At 41.4% G+C, this 21,085-nt stretch overlaps 1 protein-coding gene across 4 annotated transcripts in view; it reads right to left on the minus strand.

The window, feature by feature from the left end:
- SAMD12 (sterile alpha motif domain containing 12) overlaps positions 1-21,085 on the minus strand; it is a 377,845-nt gene that overhangs the window by 104,548 nt on the left and 252,212 nt on the right. Inside the window, exon 5 of one of the 4 annotated variants that reach the window (XM_027571894.2) lies at positions 15,556-15,859. The exons of the other annotated variants lie outside the window; for them this stretch is intronic. Within the exon in view, the coding sequence (XP_027427695.1) occupies positions 15,846-15,859 (14 nt within the window). The 3' untranslated portion in view covers positions 15,556-15,845. Of the gene's footprint in view, positions 1-15,555; positions 15,860-21,085 lie in introns of those variants that run through there. 4 annotated transcript variants of the gene reach the window in all.

Genomic DNA, 21,085 nt, shown 5'->3' on the forward strand with positions numbered 1-21,085 from the left:
TAGGGCCTTGGATGTTAGAGAATTTTTAATTAAAAGCTTGGGAACATTGTTCCTCAAGTATTAATAAAGCCAGTAAAATGGAGAATCAGCACGGCCTAACACCACAAGACAGACCGTTAGTGTCCTGGTCTGATGGCCCCTCTTCACAGAGCTGATGGGCTGTAACTGTACCTAATGGCTGCCAAGCACAGATAAATCTCACCTATATTTTACCCAAGTGGGCGTCAATTAGAAATATGGACGTCTACGATGATGGCTCTCAAACTTTATTGTGCATAAAAATCACTTGGGGGAACTTGTCCGAAATGAGGATCCCCACCCTTCTGCTTGTGATTTAGATGGTCTGAAGTGGGGGCCACAAACCTGCCTGTTCAAAAAGGACCCCAGGTGCCTCTAAAGCACATGGTCCGTGGACCACACTATGCAAGGTGCTGCTCCCGAGGAACTCATGAGGGCTATAAAACAGCCACAAGTGGAGAGAGCTGTCATCAGCTGGAGAACAACTGACGTCTACTATGTTCCAGAGGCTCTGCTAGGCATTTTCCAGACATCGCCTTAGTTTATGCTTATGATAACCTGCATAAGCCTGACTATGAATAATGACTAGTATGATTATCCTTGCTTTACAGTGAGCAACCTGAGGCTCAGAGAAGTTGAGCAACTTGCCTAAAGCTGCAAAGGGGCTTCACAGCGGGGCATGTGTGTGCTGGACATACCCTATTTACTTCTCCCCACCATGGGCCACACTCCTAGACACTGACCTGCAGGAACTGCATCCCAGGGTCCTCTGCCCTCCAGTTGGGTTGGATCCTGCCAATGGGAGAAGACTGGGGTGCGGGGAGGAGACTGAGGTCAGGGTATGGCTCCCCCAGCTTCCCTCACGGCAGGTCGTACCACAGCTCCTACCAGAGACTCTGGCTGCCTCACTGTCTCTTTCCAAGTTCCTATTAACTGCTCCCTCTTCTTGCCCCTTCAGGTCTAGGGCTGATAACTAGTGTCCCTCCTCTTCTAACTAGGATGAAGTAGGATACTGACCTATCTCTTTCCCCACAGCTTGCCCATGACTTTGTAAATACAATTATTTCTTTATTAAATTCACTTCCAAATCATCCCATCTGAGTGTTACATCTGTTTCCTGCTAGGAATCTGACTGATACAGTTTGCTTGGCTGCAGAGTCCTCCTTTTTCCCCTGTTCTACACTGCCTACCTCACTCCCTTGGTGATGAGGATGATGATGGTGATGACGACGATGAAGCCACCGATAATGGCAACAATGACCACATGGGCTGGTTGCAAACATGCAAGTTGTTGTGCTGAGTGCTTCCCACAGACATTCTTATTTAATTTTCACAAGCACCCTAGGTATTAGGCCCTGTTTTGCCTCCCTTGTAGAGAGGAGGAAAATGAGGATCAGTATGATTAAGTAGTAGAACCCAGCGAAGCCAGTAAAGGGTGGTGCCTCAGTACATGAGCGATATTTACTCCTTCTCCTGGGTGTCAGTGCCATTGCATTATTTCCCCAGCTAACTGTGCGTGAATAACATTCATAAAAATAAAGATGTTGAATGAAAAGCCCATGTCACTCATTTTTTAGACTTGAGTTTGAAAAAATTCATTTCACTCCAAAAGGGAATAGGTGCCATGTGATTGTTTTCTTTCTTCTCTCTCGAGTACAACTCAGTTCAGACCCTTCCGCTGCACATATGGTAGGTTGTGATGGCTGCTCCAACACCCTCCAGTATTGTACTCCTTGTATTCCTCAGCATCCTGCTTATCACAGTGCTAGATAACTGCACCTACAGTTTATTCTGATTATGGTCACATCTCTGGAAATTATCAACATAATTCAAGGATCACTGTTAAAATAAACCAGAATTCTAGGATAAGATCTTTCTTGATTCCCAAATTATTTTTCTAGCCTTCAGTGCAACTACTCCCTTACATAATCAGAAGCCTATAAAATCAAACTGTATTCATGATTAAGCCACACTCTTTGAATATGTCTTAAGCTTATAACATACAGGCCTTTGCTTATGGAGTTCTCTTTGCTCAGAATTCCACTCCCTCTCAAAAATTCCAAAGAGACATCTCTTATCACCTTTGTTTAGTTCTTGGGTCTCTGATGACATTACTTCCATATTTATTGTCTTTCTTTATTGCAATTTATGCTCATGCTTAAGGAAACTAATTCTGTTCTTATCTGTGGAGCCCCTTCTATGCTCCAGACACTCAGTATAGCCCCATAATCCACAGAATGAAAAGACTTACTCTCTGCACTCACAGAATTTACTTTCTGGTGGCAGGGACCACTGAAGGTGCTTAAAGAATCATTTTTGAAGGAAAGAAATCTTTGAAGCTTCTCCCGTCTTCCTTAATGAAAAGCAAATCTTCATACTCCAGATGTTTGTTGTCACTTCCAGGAATGGGGATGGGAGAAGGGACTAACATTTTGCCTGGGCTGTCTCTTCTGCTCAGAATTCTTGTCTTCTATCTATATGCCTCATCAGTTTCTTTTCATCCTTCCTCCCCAGCAACTGCCTCTCTAGTTTGAAAAGAATCCCTCCCTCCTTTGTGGGCCCATTTCCTTTGTATAGTCTCCTTTAATTCCATTAATGGCTAGTCCTAAAGATTGCTGGTTTACCTCCTTGTCTCTCCGGTGATGAGTATGAGGTATTCAATATCTATTCTACTTTGTTTCTAGCATGCTTCATCCCACTGCAGAGGCTGTGAAGTGAAAGTACTATATTTTCCAGACTCCCTTGCAGCTAGATTTTAAGTTTGACAAATTACTCTTTCATAAGATTTTGATAGAGAAAGTGAGTTGGAGGCTGCATATCCCCAATGGTGAGGACACTGCATATTTCTATGGCAGAGCTCCTAGGAACAGCCGTTGCTCCAAGGGTGTCCAGAATCAGTTGCCATGATGGGTCTCCCTTATCCCTGGATAATGGCTAAGGCAATTTGCTCTTAATTTCAATGATTTCCCTGGTACTCTCCTGAATCCCTACCTTCCTCACTGAGGCAGAGAGAGTAACTGACCTCACAAGGTCAGATGCGTGGTATTGTTTGGAAGTCATTTCTAGAATTCTCAGTGAACCTGTACCTTCTCTAGCTCTTCCAACAACCTTAGAAGTATCTGCTTCCCTACATTAAATACTTTCTGCATAAAACAGAGTAGTTTTTATTTCCTACATATGAGCCCTGACTGATACTACCGGGCAGAGAGTTGTATCTTCCGTGTCTAGAACAGTGACTGTTGTCTAGTGGACAGACTTTAATGCACGTTGAAGTGAATAAGCACTTTATGAGTCCAACAATGTGCTAAACATTCTCTAACTATGAACCCACTTAATTCTCACAACTGTTCTGAGGTGGGACTAATTTGCCTCATGTTACAAATAGGCTTAGAGAGATTTAGTAAATTGCTCAAAAAATCTGATACAGGACCCGTATCTACTGCCAGATTTAAACCTGGGTTTTCAGTCTTCAAAATTCTTGCTCCTTCTACTATGCTGCTGCCTTCTTATAAGATAAAGGTATTTCACATGAAGAAAGAGAAAATATATGACTGATTGCCTTACTGATTCACTGAAAACACTATCATAGGGCCGAAAAATTTGACTCTTGAGGGTGAGGATTACATTCTTAAAATAGTCTGTTTCCTACTGTGTATGTAAGATATTGCAGGAAGTCATCGATAGTGTTCCCTGGAATATTAGCTGACCTGCATGCCTTTGCAGTTATAGTCACAAAGTAGTCAATAGAATGTTTGTGGGCAAACTAAGATGTCGCTAAAGATACGGATCTCAAAATTTTAATTTTCCCTTTATCAAGAGCCATTGGTACAAAACCATTAATGGAAGTATTTAAGAGATTCCTTCATGTCACATGTCTTTTGTGGGATTTAAGGGAGACACTTTCTATCATAAATATTTATGCACCCAAATTAGAAAGCCCATATAGAACGTAAACCACTTTATGCCCCCGTATTGACATATTAATTAGTTCTAAACACTGATGGCATGCAGGTGTAAGAACAGCAGGGAGGAAAATTAGATAAGCTCTTGGCAATTTGCTAGTTTACAAGTTGAGAGAGGTATTCTGGCTTTTCTTCACTTGGCCAAATATAAAACGACTGAGATACTGTTTATAGCATTCCTCCAAGACAGTAAGTGTGAGACCTGGTGATCTACTGGCAACCTGAAAGTGCCAATGTTTATCAAGAAGTATGTGGAAATTAATGAATTCAATCTTTTCCTATAGAAAGAATGTTATATTGGTACCATTTGGGATAGCAGGCAGGATGTATAATAAGCAATTTCAAAGAGCAGTATGCTTCGTCCACATAGAACGTGGCACCTGGGGATGGGATGAAGCAGAGAGGGTTAGCTTATACATCTTCATCAGGAACAAGTCCTGTGACCTCATTTATTGCATTTTTTCCCTCAGTCTGAAATAGTCACTCACAGTTTATATGATTGGATGAGAAGAACAAATGCTCTAATTTATAAAGGCAAGCCTAGGTGACTGAAAATAAGACATGAACTCTGAGGTTCCGGAGTACTTGGAATCAATGTAGGGGCCTCTCAGCCCTGATTAAGTCTCTCAGAAGACATTCCTCTTTTGGTTTTCTTAGTTGGCTGATCTTTCTCCTCCTGCCTCTAAGACCCTCCCTCTGTGGAACTGTGTTTTCCTTAGCTCTTATCTTCTCTCTTTCCCTGGGAGAGCTACCTTTTCACCTGACTTCAAACAATCTCCTCTGTGTTTTTAATCCCAAGGTTTTTTTTTCCTCTGGTTCATTCCCTTTGACATCTACCATCAAATGCCCAACAGTGTGTCAACCAACTTTACTTTTATATCTTACTCTTACCTCAAACTTAGTATGTCCACAAGGCAATAATTATGTCTTCTCTTCAATGTTTTTTCTTTAGTACCATCCTATGATGCTTCTTATATTTGGGCTTGAAATCAAGTGGCCTCCTCAATCTTATTTGCCTTAAAAAGGGCTTGCAATAAGCTATTTCTTCTTCATTCTTGAAATCACTACTCCTTAACAAACATTCACCCTCTCACATCTGGATTATTATTATTTTTTAAGGATTTTACTTATTTATTTATGAGAGAGAGAGAGAGAGAGAGAGGAGGGGGAGAGAGAGAAAGAGAGAGAGAGAATCCCAAGCAGACTCTGCGCTGATCATGAAGCCAATGTGGGGCTCAATCCCACGACCCTGAGATCACAACCTGAGCTGAAACCAAGAGTTAGACGCTTAACCGACTGAGCCACCCAGGCTCCCCTGGATTATTCTAAGTAATCTCTACACCCAAAGTGGGGCTCGAACTCACAACCCCGAGATCAAGAGTAGCATGCTCCACCAACTGAGCCAGCCAGGCGCCCCTCCAGATTATTTTAATAATCATTTAGAGTTCTCACAATAGTTCTGTGACTCCTATTGGAGTCCACATCTCCAATCCTCACCATTCTTTAAACTGACTATATTCCTTATGCTGTGCTTTTCATCACCGTGACTTATTTATTTTATAACTGGAAGTTTGTACCTCACAATCCTGTTCACGTATTTCATACCCCCTTATCAGGCAACCACCAGTTTGTTCTCTGTATTTATGAAGTCTGTTTCTGTTTGTTGTTGTTGTTGTTTTTTAGATTCCATATATAAGTAAAATCATATACCATACAGTCCAGTAATTCCACTGCTGGATATTTACCCCCCAAAACCAAAAACATGAATTCAAAAAAACACATGCACCCCTATGTTTATTGAAGCCTTATTTTGAAATCTACCTAAGTGTCCATTGACAGATGAATGGATAAAGATGAGGTATATACACAATGGAATATTAGCCATAAAAAAGAATGAAATCTTGCCATTTGCAACATGGATAAACCTAGAGAGTATTATGCTAAGTGAAATAAGTCAGTCCTTCCCATTCCTTAAGGCTTAGACCAAGTCTCAACTCACGAATATTTGTATGACCACATTATCCTCACCTTTGCTCTGTTCTCTAAGCCCTTAGGGCCTTTGTAGCATTTCATGACATATTGTCCTTGAACATTATTTAATGTGGGTTAGTCTTTTCTTCTCCACGTGAATATGTCTATACCTCTCTCCCACAACTGCTACTGCCCCCCACCCCCTTACATGACCATCTCCCACTATAGCCTCTACTGAACCTTTTATAAAGTGGGTAACATGCTCTATGTTTTTTTTTTTTTAACATATCAAATACAACATTTATGGTACTAATTTTATCTAAAGTGTATAATTGGGGAAGTTGAGGTTCAGAAAAGTTAAATGACATGCCTAAGGAGGCACACTTGGTAAGAATCAGTGCTAGGTTCCAAGGCTGGGCTAATGTCAAAGCTCCTGCTGTTCCCAGACTCGACTCCCAGATAACACACAGAATGAGCACAGGGATACTTAGTTACCTTAGTTTGGTATTATATAACAATATTCCCATATTATTACTAAGGAATCTTGTCCTTTCTTAAGATGACTGAACCAAACTGAGAGACAACCATGAAAAGAAATATTTAGAATTTGCAACCATAAAGGATAGATTATACCACACAGATCTTTACTCCTGGTAGTAATTCAGCATGTGGATTATTAGGTTTCAGATGTGGCGTATTGTTCTTTGATACATACAGCCCAGCTGTGGAGGAGGAGCTGAGTAAGGGAGACTTGCTACAGACCACACGTGAGCAGACACCCCTGCTGGGACTGACTGACACCTTTGCGGGGTGGTGGGGGGGGGGGGAGGGCAACATCCACTGAGAGGCTCACCCTGAGAGCTGCAGGGCCAACATCAGAATGAAGAGATCTAACTGTTTAGAGATTTCTGGTACCCTCTTCTTTTTGGTGTGATTTATCCTCAAAATACTTGGACAGGTGTGGAAGGGCCAAATTTCAAAATCATAATCATCATCATCATCATAATAAAGATACTGGCATTGCCAACTTGTTTTTCTGCCTAATGATGGAAAAAACAAGTATACAAAAATTCTAGAACTAGTTAACATGATGTTTGGATGAAATTTTCCATGAACACAACAGATGTCCCAGACTTTGCACGTATAATGCAAGGTTTGCGACAGAGGTGTGAAAACCAGTTCCATTACCTTTATCTCTCAGTCAGATCAAGACCATATAAAGGTTGGGAGCTTGTTTAAAGATTTCTTTTAAAAAAAAATCAAGTGTTGGTGAGGATGTGGAACATCCAGAACTCTCATACACTCCTGGAGGGAGTGTTTATTGGTACAACCACTTTGAGACAATGGAAGAAGCTACTAAAGCTGAATAGTGTGTACAGATGAATTGTGACCGCCCCCCCAATCCCAAATTCATATGTTGGAAGGTCAAATCCTCATTACCTCACAATATGACCATATTTGTTGTGATGATCTTAAGGAAGTCACTAAGGCAAAATGAAGTCTCATGCAGGAGCCCTAATCCAATATGACTGGTATCCTTATAAGGAGAGGAAATTTGGACACAGACACATACAGAAAGAAGACCATATGAAGACACAGGGAGAAAACAGCCATATACAAGCCAAGAAGAGAGGTTACAGAAGAAATCAACCCTACGGATGCTTGTATCTCAGACTTCCAGCATCCAGGACTGTGAGAATACAAGTTTCTGTTGTTTATGCCAGCCAGTTTGCGGTACTTGGTTATGGCAGCCCTAGCAAACCAATGCATCATACCTCCCCAGTGACTCAGCAGATCCACTTCTAGGATGCACCAACTGAAATGTATTCTTTTGTCATTCAAAGACATGTTTGATAATATTCTGAACATCCCTTTCTACAGAGCAGTCTCAAACTGGAAACTACCCAAATGCCTGTGAACTGCAGAATACATAAATAAATTGTGATATGTTCACATGTTGCACAATTTGGAGCAATGAGAATAAACAACCTAAAACTGCAGACAACAATGTGGGCAAATTTCAAGGATAACGTTGAATGAAAGAGGTCAGACACAAAGAGCTCATAATGAGTGATTCTATTTATACAATGAACAAAAACAGATGATGCTATTCCTTACTATCAGTATTTAGAATAGTGTTTACCCTCCGGCGGTGGGGGGGGGAGCAACTGGAAAGAAGCAGCAAGGAGGGCTTCTGGGGTACTAGTCATCTTCTTTTTCTTGGTCTGGGTGCTATTTCATGGGTGTGTTCCATTTGTGAAAATTCAGTGACCTAACAGTTAAAATAGATGTATTTATATGTAATTCAATGGAAATGTTTTAGAAGGAAGTTTTCTATTAAGAAAGCTGGGCATGAGTCCATGACAGTCTAACCTGCCTCTATTTGCTTAGGGTTAGGGAAAAGAGAGAGAAGGACTGCCTCCTGCTCCCAAGTCTCGCAAGGATGCTTCAAGAGAACTCTTAACCTGGCGTGTGTCTCTGGGGGATGAAGTGAGACATCTAAAGAGCCAGAACCTGTGGCTCGCTAACTGCTCTGGTGGCAGACCAAACAAAAATATTTTGATGCTAGGGACAGTCTGCCCTTGTTTCTCAGGGCAAGGACTGCAGAAGCATTTCTGAGGGGCCAGATCTGGCCCATCCCGCAGGAGAGAGCTGGTGTGGAGGAGCTAAGACTTCTCCAAAAGGGCACTTAAAAGGTGAAAACACCACTCCAGCTGAAAGGCTGATGCATTACTGAAATGCTGTTGGTTGAAGAAAAGTAAACTTGTGGAAGAACACGGATGCATTTTCTCTTGTCAAGGGAACCACAAGTGAGCCGTCCCTAGCAATGGGGGTGGTGGGGTGGTGGTGGTGTCGGAAGAACCCATCAAAGACTAAACACCTGCCAGCCCTCAAGAGTGAGAGTTGGCTCATACCAGTACTTGTCAAATAAGAACTCTCCTGATCCACATTCCTCCCTCACCTTGCTCTAATCAGGAAAAGGCTAGGAACCTCTAGGCAGCAAGGGAAAGGGTTCTATGGGACACCAGGCAGAGGAACGTGGCCTGTTTTCCCAACATGTTCCATGCTGAGAGAAAAACCATTACAATTTGAATTTTAAGTCATGTCAGCCATCAGGCTCCTGGGAAGTTGTGGCCCAGGGAAAGACAGTTAAAATCACAGAGAAATCTTCAGGGGTTATACATTGATCTTATACTCATAAAACTTATACCTAGCATGTCCACCTGTCTCCCAGTACTATACATCATTCTTGAGTTAGATCAACCCCACTTCCTCAATGGAATAGACCAGTGTTCAGCAGAGGTAGGAGTGAGGGGTGGGGGATGGACTGACAACGGCCCTGAAGTGTTTCAGAAGATCTGATGCCAATAATCAAAACATGGATGCAGGAGAAACTAGCAGGCTGGGTGGCAGAGGCAATATGTGAATTCAACTTGGATGTGCCATGTTGGTCGTGCCTCTGGGCTATTAAGGTAAAGATTTTCCTTGGATAGCTGGGAATGGAGGAAGAAAGTTTAGAAGAACTAGCTCCGATTAGAATAATCGGTGTCTAGATTCAGTTCATGTCTACGGGGTAGATGTGGTTTCCCAAGGAGAATATTTGGAACTTTATTTTATGAGTGAAGAGTAGAGTGGCCTATAAAGACACAGTGAAGTAGGTAAGAAAGGAATAGTGATTTTCCTGAAACTGAGAGAGTCCCCTGAAGAAAAACGGGATCAACAGTGGCAGAATTCTACAGATGTCAGGGAGCAGAGATACTGAGAAGTACTCATTTAACACCAGAGGACTCGAGCAATCTTAGAGTGATCATCTTGTGAAAAGAAGGTGGGGAGCAAGCCAGAAAACAGAGAACTACGGAACCAAAGGAACATGAGAAAGTCTAGACAACCCACAGACTATTCTAGAAATCTGGTGACACGGGAAAGGAGGGCAAAAGTTTAAACACAGAAGATGTTAAAGGGAAACTTCTTGTGTGCTATGGACTTCTTTTCAACATGTTCCACACTAAGAAAGAGAGGAACATCAAGAAAATTTGAATTTTAAGTCATAAGTCAGCCTGATGGCTCTTGGTTGAAGATGTGGCCTGGGGAAAGAGAGTTAAAATCAGAGAGAAACTTTCAAGGGGTTATAAATTCATATTTATTTGGCAGTCTGGGGAAGCCTGTGTATTCCCTCTCAAGAATCTATTTAAATGCAAAAAGGAAAATATATAAGATTACAAAATAAAGAACTTATATTGAAAAACACCTACTAAAATAGTTTTTAAAAAGTTGTGTGTGGAACAATACATGTGTTTCTTTATCAATGCAATAAGAATAAGATTTATTGGCAGAAATAACTTTTATAATTTGACAGTAGTGATGAGTGCAAATTATGTTTCAAGAATTCTGCAACAAGTCTTATGTGATTAAGAATTACTTGTGATTCTAGTGACAGAGTCACATAAATGGCTAAGCATACCGAGGTTTTGTTGTATTCGTGATAGAAACAAATGTTAAATTTCAGTAGAAAGTTGACTAAATAAAGTATGTCCTATATATAACACATACTCTGTACAATATTATCTATACATATATCCAAATTCATCAGCCCCACTAAATTCTGTCCATGGTTCCCTTGGAGGTGGGAGGGATCCAGAAATCTTAGGTTCAGAACATTTAGCTAAGAGAAAGAGGTGATTTGTTGCTTTTGTTTTTTGTTTTAAGATTTATTTATTTGAGAGAGTGAGAAGGAGAGAAAGAGCGAGTGAGCACACAGGCAGGGGGAGGGGTAGAGGGAGAAGAAATATTCAAGCAGTTTCCCGGTTGAGTGTAGAGCCTGACGCAGGGCTTGAGCTCATGACCCTGAGATCATGACTCGAGCTGAAATCAAGAGTCAATGCTCCACTGACTGAGCCACCCAGGTGCCTCTTGTTTTTAATTAAAGGAGAGAAAAACTTTCTGGAGAGTGAAGCCTCAAAACCTTCCCCTGGCAATATGACAGTATAAGGCAAGGTATAGAGGTAGACTTCATAACCAGACTCCTTGAGTTTAAATCTTGGCCCCGTTTAACCGCTGTGTGACATCATGCAAGTGATTTAGACATTTAACTTCTTTATGCCTCAGTTTCCTTATATGTAAAATGGGGATGACAGCAGTAACCCACTTCATAGGTTGTGAGGATGAAATAAGCATACTTCAGCCATGATTATCTTGACCACTTTCACTTACTTAATATCCCTAGCCACAAGGGACACCTTCAGTTCTGTGAAGGTGTCACATTCTTGCTCAGACCACTGCTCATACTGTGTTTTTCTGTCTGAAAGCTCCCCTCCACTTGTTCTTCACATAGCTGACTCCTTCTCATCCTTTGAGACTCAGTTAAATACTCCCTCCTCAGAAATGCTTTCCCAGAAGCCTTCTCTGAAAGAGGCCTTCTGTTATTGTTCTCTGTGATGAGCTCCATAACGGCTGGATTTGGGTCTGTCTTGATCCCTTCAGTAGCGCTGTGCCTCCTACATAATAAGCCCTCCATAAATAGTCTTTAAAAGAGCCATTGGATAGGGAGCAACTGAAGAGACCCGGGCTATATTCATGCCTATGAACAGTGCTTCAACTTTTGGTGTGGTGTGGATTTTATTAAGACTGTTCTCAGACTTGTTTGGAGCTGTTGGAAAGCCAAACGCACTGCTTACATTAAAATGTCTGCAGGGTAGCATTTAGCCTTTTTTCAAACATTAGGAAGATTCCCCTCTCTGGTCTAGACTGAATAAAGCAAGACAGGAATGTCGAATTTGGGGCCATGTGATGACTGTTCACATTCATGTAGTCTGTTGGCAATGCAGAGGGAATCCACAGGTGATGTGGCTACAAAGTCAGTATTCGGCTATCATTTCATTTCTAGGCAACACAAATGATGGAAGAGATACTCATTTAGCATTCAGGAACCTGACTTCTGATTCTGATTTTTCATGTTTAACTGAGTGATCTTAAGGAGGTCAGCCTCTTTGAGCCTTATTTTTTTCATCTTATAAGTGGCAATTTAAAAATATCTGCTGTGGCAGAGAACGCAGCTACCAAGCAAAATTTATTCTTCCCTTATCCCTGAATACAGGACTAGACTACCACTCCAAATTTCCCTCGAGGCTCCTGTGGTTATGTGATTAAGCTCTCACCAACAGAATGTAAGCCCCAGTGTTGCTTGTAACCTGTGTTTACTTGGTTAAGGCCCTTTACCTCCAGGTTGGAATGGCAAGGACCAGACTAACCTCAAAAATGGCTTATCGAGGGTGACAGAGCTGCTGTCAGCCTGGGTCCCTAAATGATTGTGTAAAGTAGTCATTCCCTGATCTGCAACCTTCGGCTAGGATTGTTAAATCGGACAGAATTAAGCCACTGGCTTTTCAGAATATATTTGTTACAGCAGCTAGTGTATTTGTGACTAATACACATGTCCTATCTACTTTATAAAATTGTGAGAGATAGCTGACATACAACACTGTATGTTTGAAGTATATAATGTAAGGATTTGATGCACGTATATATTGCAAACATCATTACTGTTAACAGAGAAAAGTGATATTAGAGTGCTTGACACATAGTAGATATTTATTTGTTGAATGAATGAACATGTTGCTGATAAAAAGCCTGAGATTAAAAAAAAAATTCTATCCAACACAACAGCACTGGCAAAATATTTGTTTGGCCAGGGAAAACCTTTAATTGATTCACCTGGGCTCATAGAAGTAAAGCAAAACTCCTAGATATGAGCTTCTTTCAAGAAGATTCTTGTTTTTCTTTTTAATACTTTTTCCACCAAAATAAGTTATAAAATATTAAACGAAATTTTGAAAAAAGGAAGAGACCCTTAATCTCACCATCCAAACACACTGCCTTCTAACTACATGCATGTCTATTTTTCATAGATGTAAACCTGTTTCTTACTATTTTTAAAATAAACTTGAATTTGTCCTTGGTAAGGAAAGCACAGGCTTGGTAATTTTCTAGAAGTGATTCCAACAACAACCACCAAAAAACCCACCTACTACTCCTAACAGTTCCAATTTAATTTTGCCAAGGGGTTCCATGCTTATTAAAAAGTATACCAGGGAGAGGAGGTGATTTTCCTAAGAAAGTACATGGGGGTGTTAATTCTCACTACAATTAGGGCGATCAAGATTACAAATGTCACAATCTATCCATTTGCAATTCAAGAGCTATCTTGTGGGTCTTACAAAAGTTACATGGAGGGCAAATGAGTGCATATGGATCTTCTTCAAGGATATAAATGAATTCAATAAATATTTATTGAGTTCCCACTAAGTGTTAAGCAGAATGTGGACCATAAAACACAGGCTCTACCCCTGAAAAGGTTAAAGTAGGGATGAAGGACAAGAAGACATACTGTGGTGAGCTTGCAGGACAGGCGAGGCCAGGGGCAGTAGCTGGAGGAAATGAGACAGGCCAACTGGCTGGGACTTAGGCAGGTAAAGGGGCAGAATGTGGTCCAGGCTCCCCAAGCACGTGGACCAGAATGAATGGAAGAACAAGCACAATACTGACGGGAATGCATGTTATTCTACCTGATGGGACGTTAATAGAACACACTGGCGGTGAATGGAGAAGTAAGCTGAGGTCAGATGGTGAGGCGTGGATCAGCTTCCTCAGGGCAGTGGTGGTGGTTGTTCAGGGCCACCCAGGACAGCACCTGGCAAACAGGCATTCCATCTGTATTTGTGGAATGGATTAACCTACACCGTGCTACACAGTTGACCCATTACTGGTCATCATGATTGGCCTCTGGGTACAAAGGAAGAGTACACACAGCTGGGAAGGAGAGCTATTCCTTTCTCTCTAGAGACTGCATCTATGAGGGCGCTTATTGCCATGCTGGGTGAGCCACGTGACCACAGCTTGCTTCTCAGCTCAGGGATGCTGCTTTATTCCTGGTGGTCCTGAACTGCTAAATAGCGGGGTCAGACACACTGAACCCTAAATCTGAGACATGCCGCCTTAGCTCAATTTCATTTTTTAATGGCATCAAGGATGCCACACATGTAGCTTCTCGGGACATGCTTGTAAATGCCATGTATTAATGCCACTTCCATTTCCTAGAGGCAGAGAATCAGGGTGGGTGGGGAGAGACGGGGAGCTGGGGAGGGAAGGGGGTGAAGAGGAAAGGCTGTGCAGGCTTCTACTCATTCCTCCATCCTTGATTCTAGTCTTCTTTATGTTTTGAAACTACTTTTGGTTGAAACTGAGCATCAGTGATGTAGAAGTACCAGAAGTCTTACTTTCTAGGGAGATTAATGGATTAATAAACCAGATCTAGCAAAAGTGAATGATTTGGAGGCAAAAACAGACTTGACTCACAACAGCCCAGCAGGGTGGCTTACTTTGGAAACATTTTGCCACCGCTCTGCTGGGCACGCTAAAAATGCACAGTGCAGGCTGACTCCATGGGGGTTGTACATGGATTCAGCTGCTGAAGAGTGATGTGAAATTAAAGAGAGAATGAAATGTGTGATATTATTTAATCACACCTGGTGCTTCAATTTCTCAATAACAGCACCCTGCTCCACTGTGTCAAACTGGTGCGCGTGTGCGTGCGTGTGTGTATGTGTATGTGTGAATTACAGCTAGAGGATAAATTTACTCTGATGCCTGTCAATCAATTGCAGGGGATCTAATATGCAAACGACAAATGAGGTTTTCTCAGAAGAATTTGACAGCAATTTTCCTTGGGCCTGGACTGGCATAAAACTACCGTAACTGAGGGGTAAGCAGTGAAATGTCACCTCCTAAAAGAGGCCAAAACCTCAGGGTCCCACACTGGGGGCGGCTTGGGGAAGATGATGTATTTTAATACCCAAAGTATATTCTAGGTCATACTCTTCTTCTGCCCTGATGGTTGAGTATGTGATTCATGTTGCTTCAGATTTCCAGGAGGATGACAGGCACCAAGAAGAGGGAGAATGAATCATTTCAGCTTATTTAGGAATGAGTTTAAAAGTTCATAAATTTGCACCAGAATTGGTATTTAGGGAGATCACTTCTTCCTCTCTGGCCCTTCACTAAGGAACTGCTACTTCATAGCTTTGGTGGGTTTATACTGAGTATCCAACACAATGTATCTCTGTAGGGACCTGTGCATGTTTCCCTGGCTAGTCAGACACTTTATGGCAAGGAGGTCCTAAAGGACAGCAAGGTGCTTCATCTAATGTAAAAACGGTTACCGTAATTAAGTGTTCCATTTTCTGCCTCTGGGGTGGGGGGCCTTGTCTTCTACAGGGTTCCATTTAGCAGCGGAAAATAAATCAAGTATAATTAGCTTAATGTTGTCCGCTTTACATCACATTTACAGTGAGGCAAATAAAAAATGAGAACGAGATGATAGCTATTTTGATCCTTTCCAGGGAGTAACCACACGGTTGGCCTGTAAACATGCATATCAGTGATCCCCAAACATGCCCTGCTAGTTTAGAGAAGATTTGTTTAAAGAGGTGGATTCAGTGAAAGGAATTACATAGGGAACACATGAATGGACTGCCCACAATTCTGACATAATCAATTTTTAGAAGCATGGGCTTTTAATATATATTTTTAAAACAATCTCCTAAAAAATTCTTTACTGCTGGAGATCCAGGTAACTGAAAGTCCTCCTTGTTTCTCTCTTGCTTCTGAAAATCCTGAGGTTGTTAGCCATCTTGGTAGCTCTTAGATCACAGTCTGCTGTGATCCTCTGATCTCCTCTGAAACTGGAGGCCTCTTGAAGGCAGAAAACCTGGCTGATTCATCTTTGTCACTCATTTTCCAGGTATATGATGTAGTACCTCCATGCCATAGGTACTCAATAAGTAGGTGTGAATTGGACCATTCATCACTGTAAGTCACATTATTCTGGAAAGTAATTAGTTATTTCCCAGTATCTGAGGAAACAATGGGTAAATGTCAGAGGAAGTGGGGGGTGGGAGGAGGGATGGCAGACAATCAAATGAAGTTATACTGAAATTAATTCTCTGATATTAAAAAAGATCTACTGAATGGACCCTTTATAGTCACTGAATGAGAATCTATAAAAATGAAATGCTTATTTAGAATAAAGTCCCATCCATTTTGCTATGTGATATATTTCCTTGGCCTATTGAAGATCTTAAGCCATCTTTAATTCATGGCTCCAACCTTTCTTTGGCAGGAGGGCAAGCAAGTCTGACCAGCAGGGGTGGAATGGGGCAATATCCATGGGGTTTCATCAAGATTTGGACTTCTCCTATTCAGAAGACACATCTTCAACTTGAAAAGTTGTGAACATCAGGGAAGTGTTTTAAGGTTGGCCAGATCTATGTTCAATTTTTTTTAAAGATTTTATTTATTTGAGAGAGAGAGAGAGAGAGAGAGTGTGCACAAGCAGGGGGTAGGGTAGGAGGGAGAGGGTGAAGCAGGCTCCCTGCTGAGTGGGACTCGATCCCAGGACCCCAGGATCATGACCTGAGCTGAAGGTAGACACTTAACTGACTGAGCCACCCAGTCACCCCATGTTCAATTTTTAATATGTAGACTGAGAGTGACATATTTTCATCTCTTTAAAGAGTCTTTTGGATACCACATATTTATAAGCAAATCTATAATAATGTGACAGGTTCTTAACCATTCCCAAAGATATTTTGGCTCAAGAATAAGCTGGTCTGCTCTCTTCAGCCTCTTTTTAGTAGATAGTACAATGGATATGACCATGTTTCCTCTCCACTTTTTAACCCCTGCAGAACTTGCCCTAACTTTAATGTAACACCCAAATCCTGGTCATCATGGCTTACCCATCTCTGCAAAGTGTATTGCTTCCCCATCTTTGGCCACTATCCATCTTCCTCACTGTGCCTTTATGCTAATTTCTTTAGTCTGCCAAGTTCTTTCCAGCCTCAGCTCTTCTGGCTTTGACTCTATTGTATTGTCATTCTCCTTGCTTCTTTGCTTGACTTGTTTATCAGTTGGGGTTCATATTACTGGTTGCTTAAGAAATCCTCCCCCTGGTACTAGTCTGGGTTCTCTCCTTTTTACTATTATACAGTAACTTCTTTCCAACTGTCACTTAATAGTTTTTCATGCATTTCTTTAATGTCCATGTTCCATTCTATATTTTAAGTGTCATGACAGCAGTGAAAAGATGTCTTGTTCACTGCTGTGTCTTTAGCACCTGGTCCAGCACATAATAGGTGCTCAATAAATATTTAATGACTGGATGTATCTTTCAGCTAGAGTTGACTGTAGATTTGAAGCATCAGGCATTGTGATGTACTGGACAGTGAGCAGACTGGACTCTGTTTGAATTCAGCCTCTGTCTTTTAACAGCAAGAGGGATAAGTCACTTCAGTTCACCAAGCCTCAATGTCCTCATCACTGTAAGTGTAACGGCACTAACCCTACCTCTGAAGAAAATGTATGCACACAGTGCTGCTTGCAGATGACACCATCATGCTGCTAGGAATAATGCCCTGTGTATAACTCTAACCATTCTTTCTGTGTTTCTGGGGAAGAGTCTCTCATGAAAGCAAGCTCCCTCCCTTCCTCCTTTCAGGAATCCCAAGAGAAGCAGGACTAGGGAACAGCCTCTCCTTAGTCTGAACTAGGTCACCTAACAAAGCCATTTTACAAGCATCTAGAAACCTGCATCTGATACCATGTAGATGGCCTCCAACTGAGGGAAGACATACAAGTTCTCTTGGTGTCTTCCATTTCACTCTTCGTTCAACTTTGTTTTTGATGTTTGTCAAATATTTGTCATATATGTCAAAATAACACGTGGCTACTAGAGTTTGCATTCCATTGGACAGCTGCAAATTTATTAACCATAACTGCAGATGGATATTGAGCTTATTTCCACTTTTTAGCCATTCCTTGCCTTTTTCTGTGGACTTACTCTGACATCTAGGGGAGAGGTTCTTCCTTTGGAGGGTGGGGATCTTAAGCCAATTGCAGTCTCCAGGAGGTAGAGGGACTCACTGATAAGGAACAATGTAGAACATGCAGTGTAGGGAAGAAATGCACACGGTTCAACCCACAACTCCAGTGAAGGTGGGGCTTTTTCTCTAACCCAATTGTCACCAATGTGGCCATTCCTAAAAAAAAACAGGAAAAACATCCTGGAGCTAGGCAGGATACTGCCTCAACTCATGTAAGCTCTATCCAACTCAGATGGATAGACATTTCATGTGACATAATAGAGGTAGCCATGCTTGGTACACAGAATACTGGGCAGGTGAAGTGTACCCAAGATATGAAGAAGTGGGTCTTGATGCAAGAGCTCCCAGATATGTAAGAAATGATGAGTAAGGCAAAATTCTACTGCTGGGTCTCCTCATAAAACTGGCTCCTCTCCATGCTCCTGAGGCTGGATAACAAGACATTATATATAAAGACATCTCATGCAGCCCTCACAGGAAGAGGGCCTGGGGATGCAGAGAAGTCACCTACGGCTCCATTGAAGAGTGAGCTATCAAATAGGCCCCAACACATAATAAAAAAGTGTGCCACAACACAAATTATAAACATAATATAAACACCAGGAACTAAACATACACATAAAAGAGAAAAAAAAATAGCATACTTTAGAAAAGATTTGCTACAAGACAAAGACAAAAGCTTAATAGGAACTACTTTGTATTCTCAAGGTAATTACTCAACACTCCAAGTTGCTATAAGAGAGGTAATGAGGCGACAAACAGAGATAAAAAAGGGATTTTATGAAAAGAATACAAGCAAATAATTCCATTGCAGAATTTAAAACTGCATGAAAAGCAGTAAAGAGCAGAATCACTCCGAATTAAATGGAATTAGATTAGTGAAATAGGACAGTGGTTCTCAAACCCAGTTAAGTAAAAGGGGAGAGACACTTAAAATATACATTCCTAGGGTGAAATATAGCAGATTTTGAGTCAGTGGGCTTTGGGTGAAGCTATGAAATCTATATTTAGAAAAAGTCCCTAAAGTGGATCTGAAACTCAATCTGGTTTAGAAACTATTAAAGTGATGCAAATTTGAGACAATCACCCAGAGTTCAGAGGGAGAAAAAAACCCAAGTGGAATGAAGAAAGAGAAATAGATGGACTAGAACCACGGACAGAGTATCTGTAGCAGATGCATAACGTGAGCAAATGAGGAAGCAGTCAGAACCAATGCAACAAAACCAATCTCAAAATGCATACTGAGGGGTGTCTGGGTGGCTCAGTCAGTTAAGCATCCTATTCTTGATTTCGGCTCAGGTCATGATCTCAGGGTTGTGAGACTGAGCCCTGGTGTTGAGCTCCACGCTGGGCGTGCAGCCTGCTTAAGATTCTCCTTCCTCCTCTCCCTCTCTTTAAACAAACAAACAAACAAATAAAACAGTATATTGAAGGAAATTTCCCTGAAATGAAAAAAAAAATCTCCAGTTTAAGAGGTTTTTACTGTGGACTTAGTGAAAACTGATAAACATTTTGATCCACCGAATATTAAATTCTAAAAAAGAATCTTGCCCAAATCCAGGAAAAAGAAATATATCCCATATAAAAGAAAAAGATGTCAGTGGAATTTGTCTACGCAGTTTTCAGGGAGAATGCTTAGGCTATGATTCCCTAATTCTATTATCTGCCCAAGCTGCTGTTCAGTACCAAGTAAAAGCAATGAGAAGACAGTTTTGGCTGGGAAAGGGTTCTAGAACATGGATGTTCTCTATGGTAACTGAGATTAACCAGCAGCATGGAAAACGGGCATTGCAGACGTTGCTAAATAGCATCATTCCTATGAAGAATGTAAACACTGTCACTCTTGAAACAAGAGGTCCAATTACATGAGAATCAATGATTTAGCTGCTGCAGATGGGGGATAGCAATCTCAAAGAATAACAGAAACTGGGTGGGAGGGGTATTGTGCCTGGGGACCTGGAGGAAGGAGCCCGTGGTCATCTTCCATTTCTATACAGTGGTGTGTCAAGAGATACTGCTTCATTCTTGGCAGTAATAATTTGAGAAACCCAGGTTTAGAACATAGGTTTTAAACATCACTATTATTTAAACACTCAGTAGGAACTATCAGAGGGACTTAGTACCATACCTTCCAAATTCCTGGAATGGGATGGGGAAGGGGAAATGAACCAAAAAAAAAAAAAAAAAGCTCAGATCATATAGCAACACTGGCCCCCACTTTAAAAAAAAAAAAAGGAGGGGAACAAAAGAAACAACAACAGAAAGTCCAATGTAAACTAAGACAACAAAAGAAATAACTAAATAATCAGCTCATAAATATACATATTTATGAAAGTCTGAAAGCATATGCACCAAAATGTTGATGGTCATTTCTGCCTGGTAGGTTTAGGGTAACTTTTTTATTTTTGCATAACTAAATTTTAAAAAAATTTCTGGCAATGATTACATATTACGTATGTGATTGAAAATAAAACATAAACCTAAAATTCCTCTTCGTTCATCTGAATGCACACTGATCACGAAGCCACTCATTAAAACTAGAAATGACCGTCATAGCGGCAATGGCTAAGATTGGCATTTGCTGTGATTATGCAACTTGTTTCACTAATTTGACTCATTTCCCCAAACAGGATGCACAGGTGGTGTTCATTTATTTAGTCACAACAGTAATTACTCTTTACAATTGTGCTCTTCTCTGGGTTTCTCAACATAACCACCGCGACGGTAGGAAAGAGCCCTTGAATGATTGCCTGAGCGTGTGTGTGCAGAAGGTGGGGGCCCTTGGCTTACAGCCAAATGAGTCTGGGTCCTCTGCCCTGTGCGGGCTCAGAGGTGACATTCCAGTCCCTTGGCACCATACACTTTTATCTACACTGTACTCTCAGCCCCCGCCACAAATAGCAAACTCCAGCCATACTGGGCACGTCTTTTCTTGAATCTTGCTGCCATGCCTGGAACGCTCTGCCATGTTAGGGGGAGTTAGGGGCCCCTCTAAGGTCCATGAATCCTCTCCTTATTGTCTTACTCATCTCACGTTCTTTGGTGACTGCTTATTCAACTGTTTTGCAAAGGAAGTGTCTGCCTCAAGAGGAAAACCTGGGATGCCTGCCGGTCAGGAATGTATGGTATTTGCCTTCCAGCATCAGCAGGGTGCCTGAAAAGGAGAAAGTGCTCAGTAGTTATGCACGGAGGGCTACT

Source organism: Zalophus californianus, chromosome 4 (genome assembly GCF_009762305.2).
Source record: "Zalophus californianus isolate mZalCal1 chromosome 4, mZalCal1.pri.v2, whole genome shotgun sequence".
NCBI lineage: Eukaryota > Metazoa > Chordata > Mammalia > Carnivora > Otariidae > Zalophus > Zalophus californianus.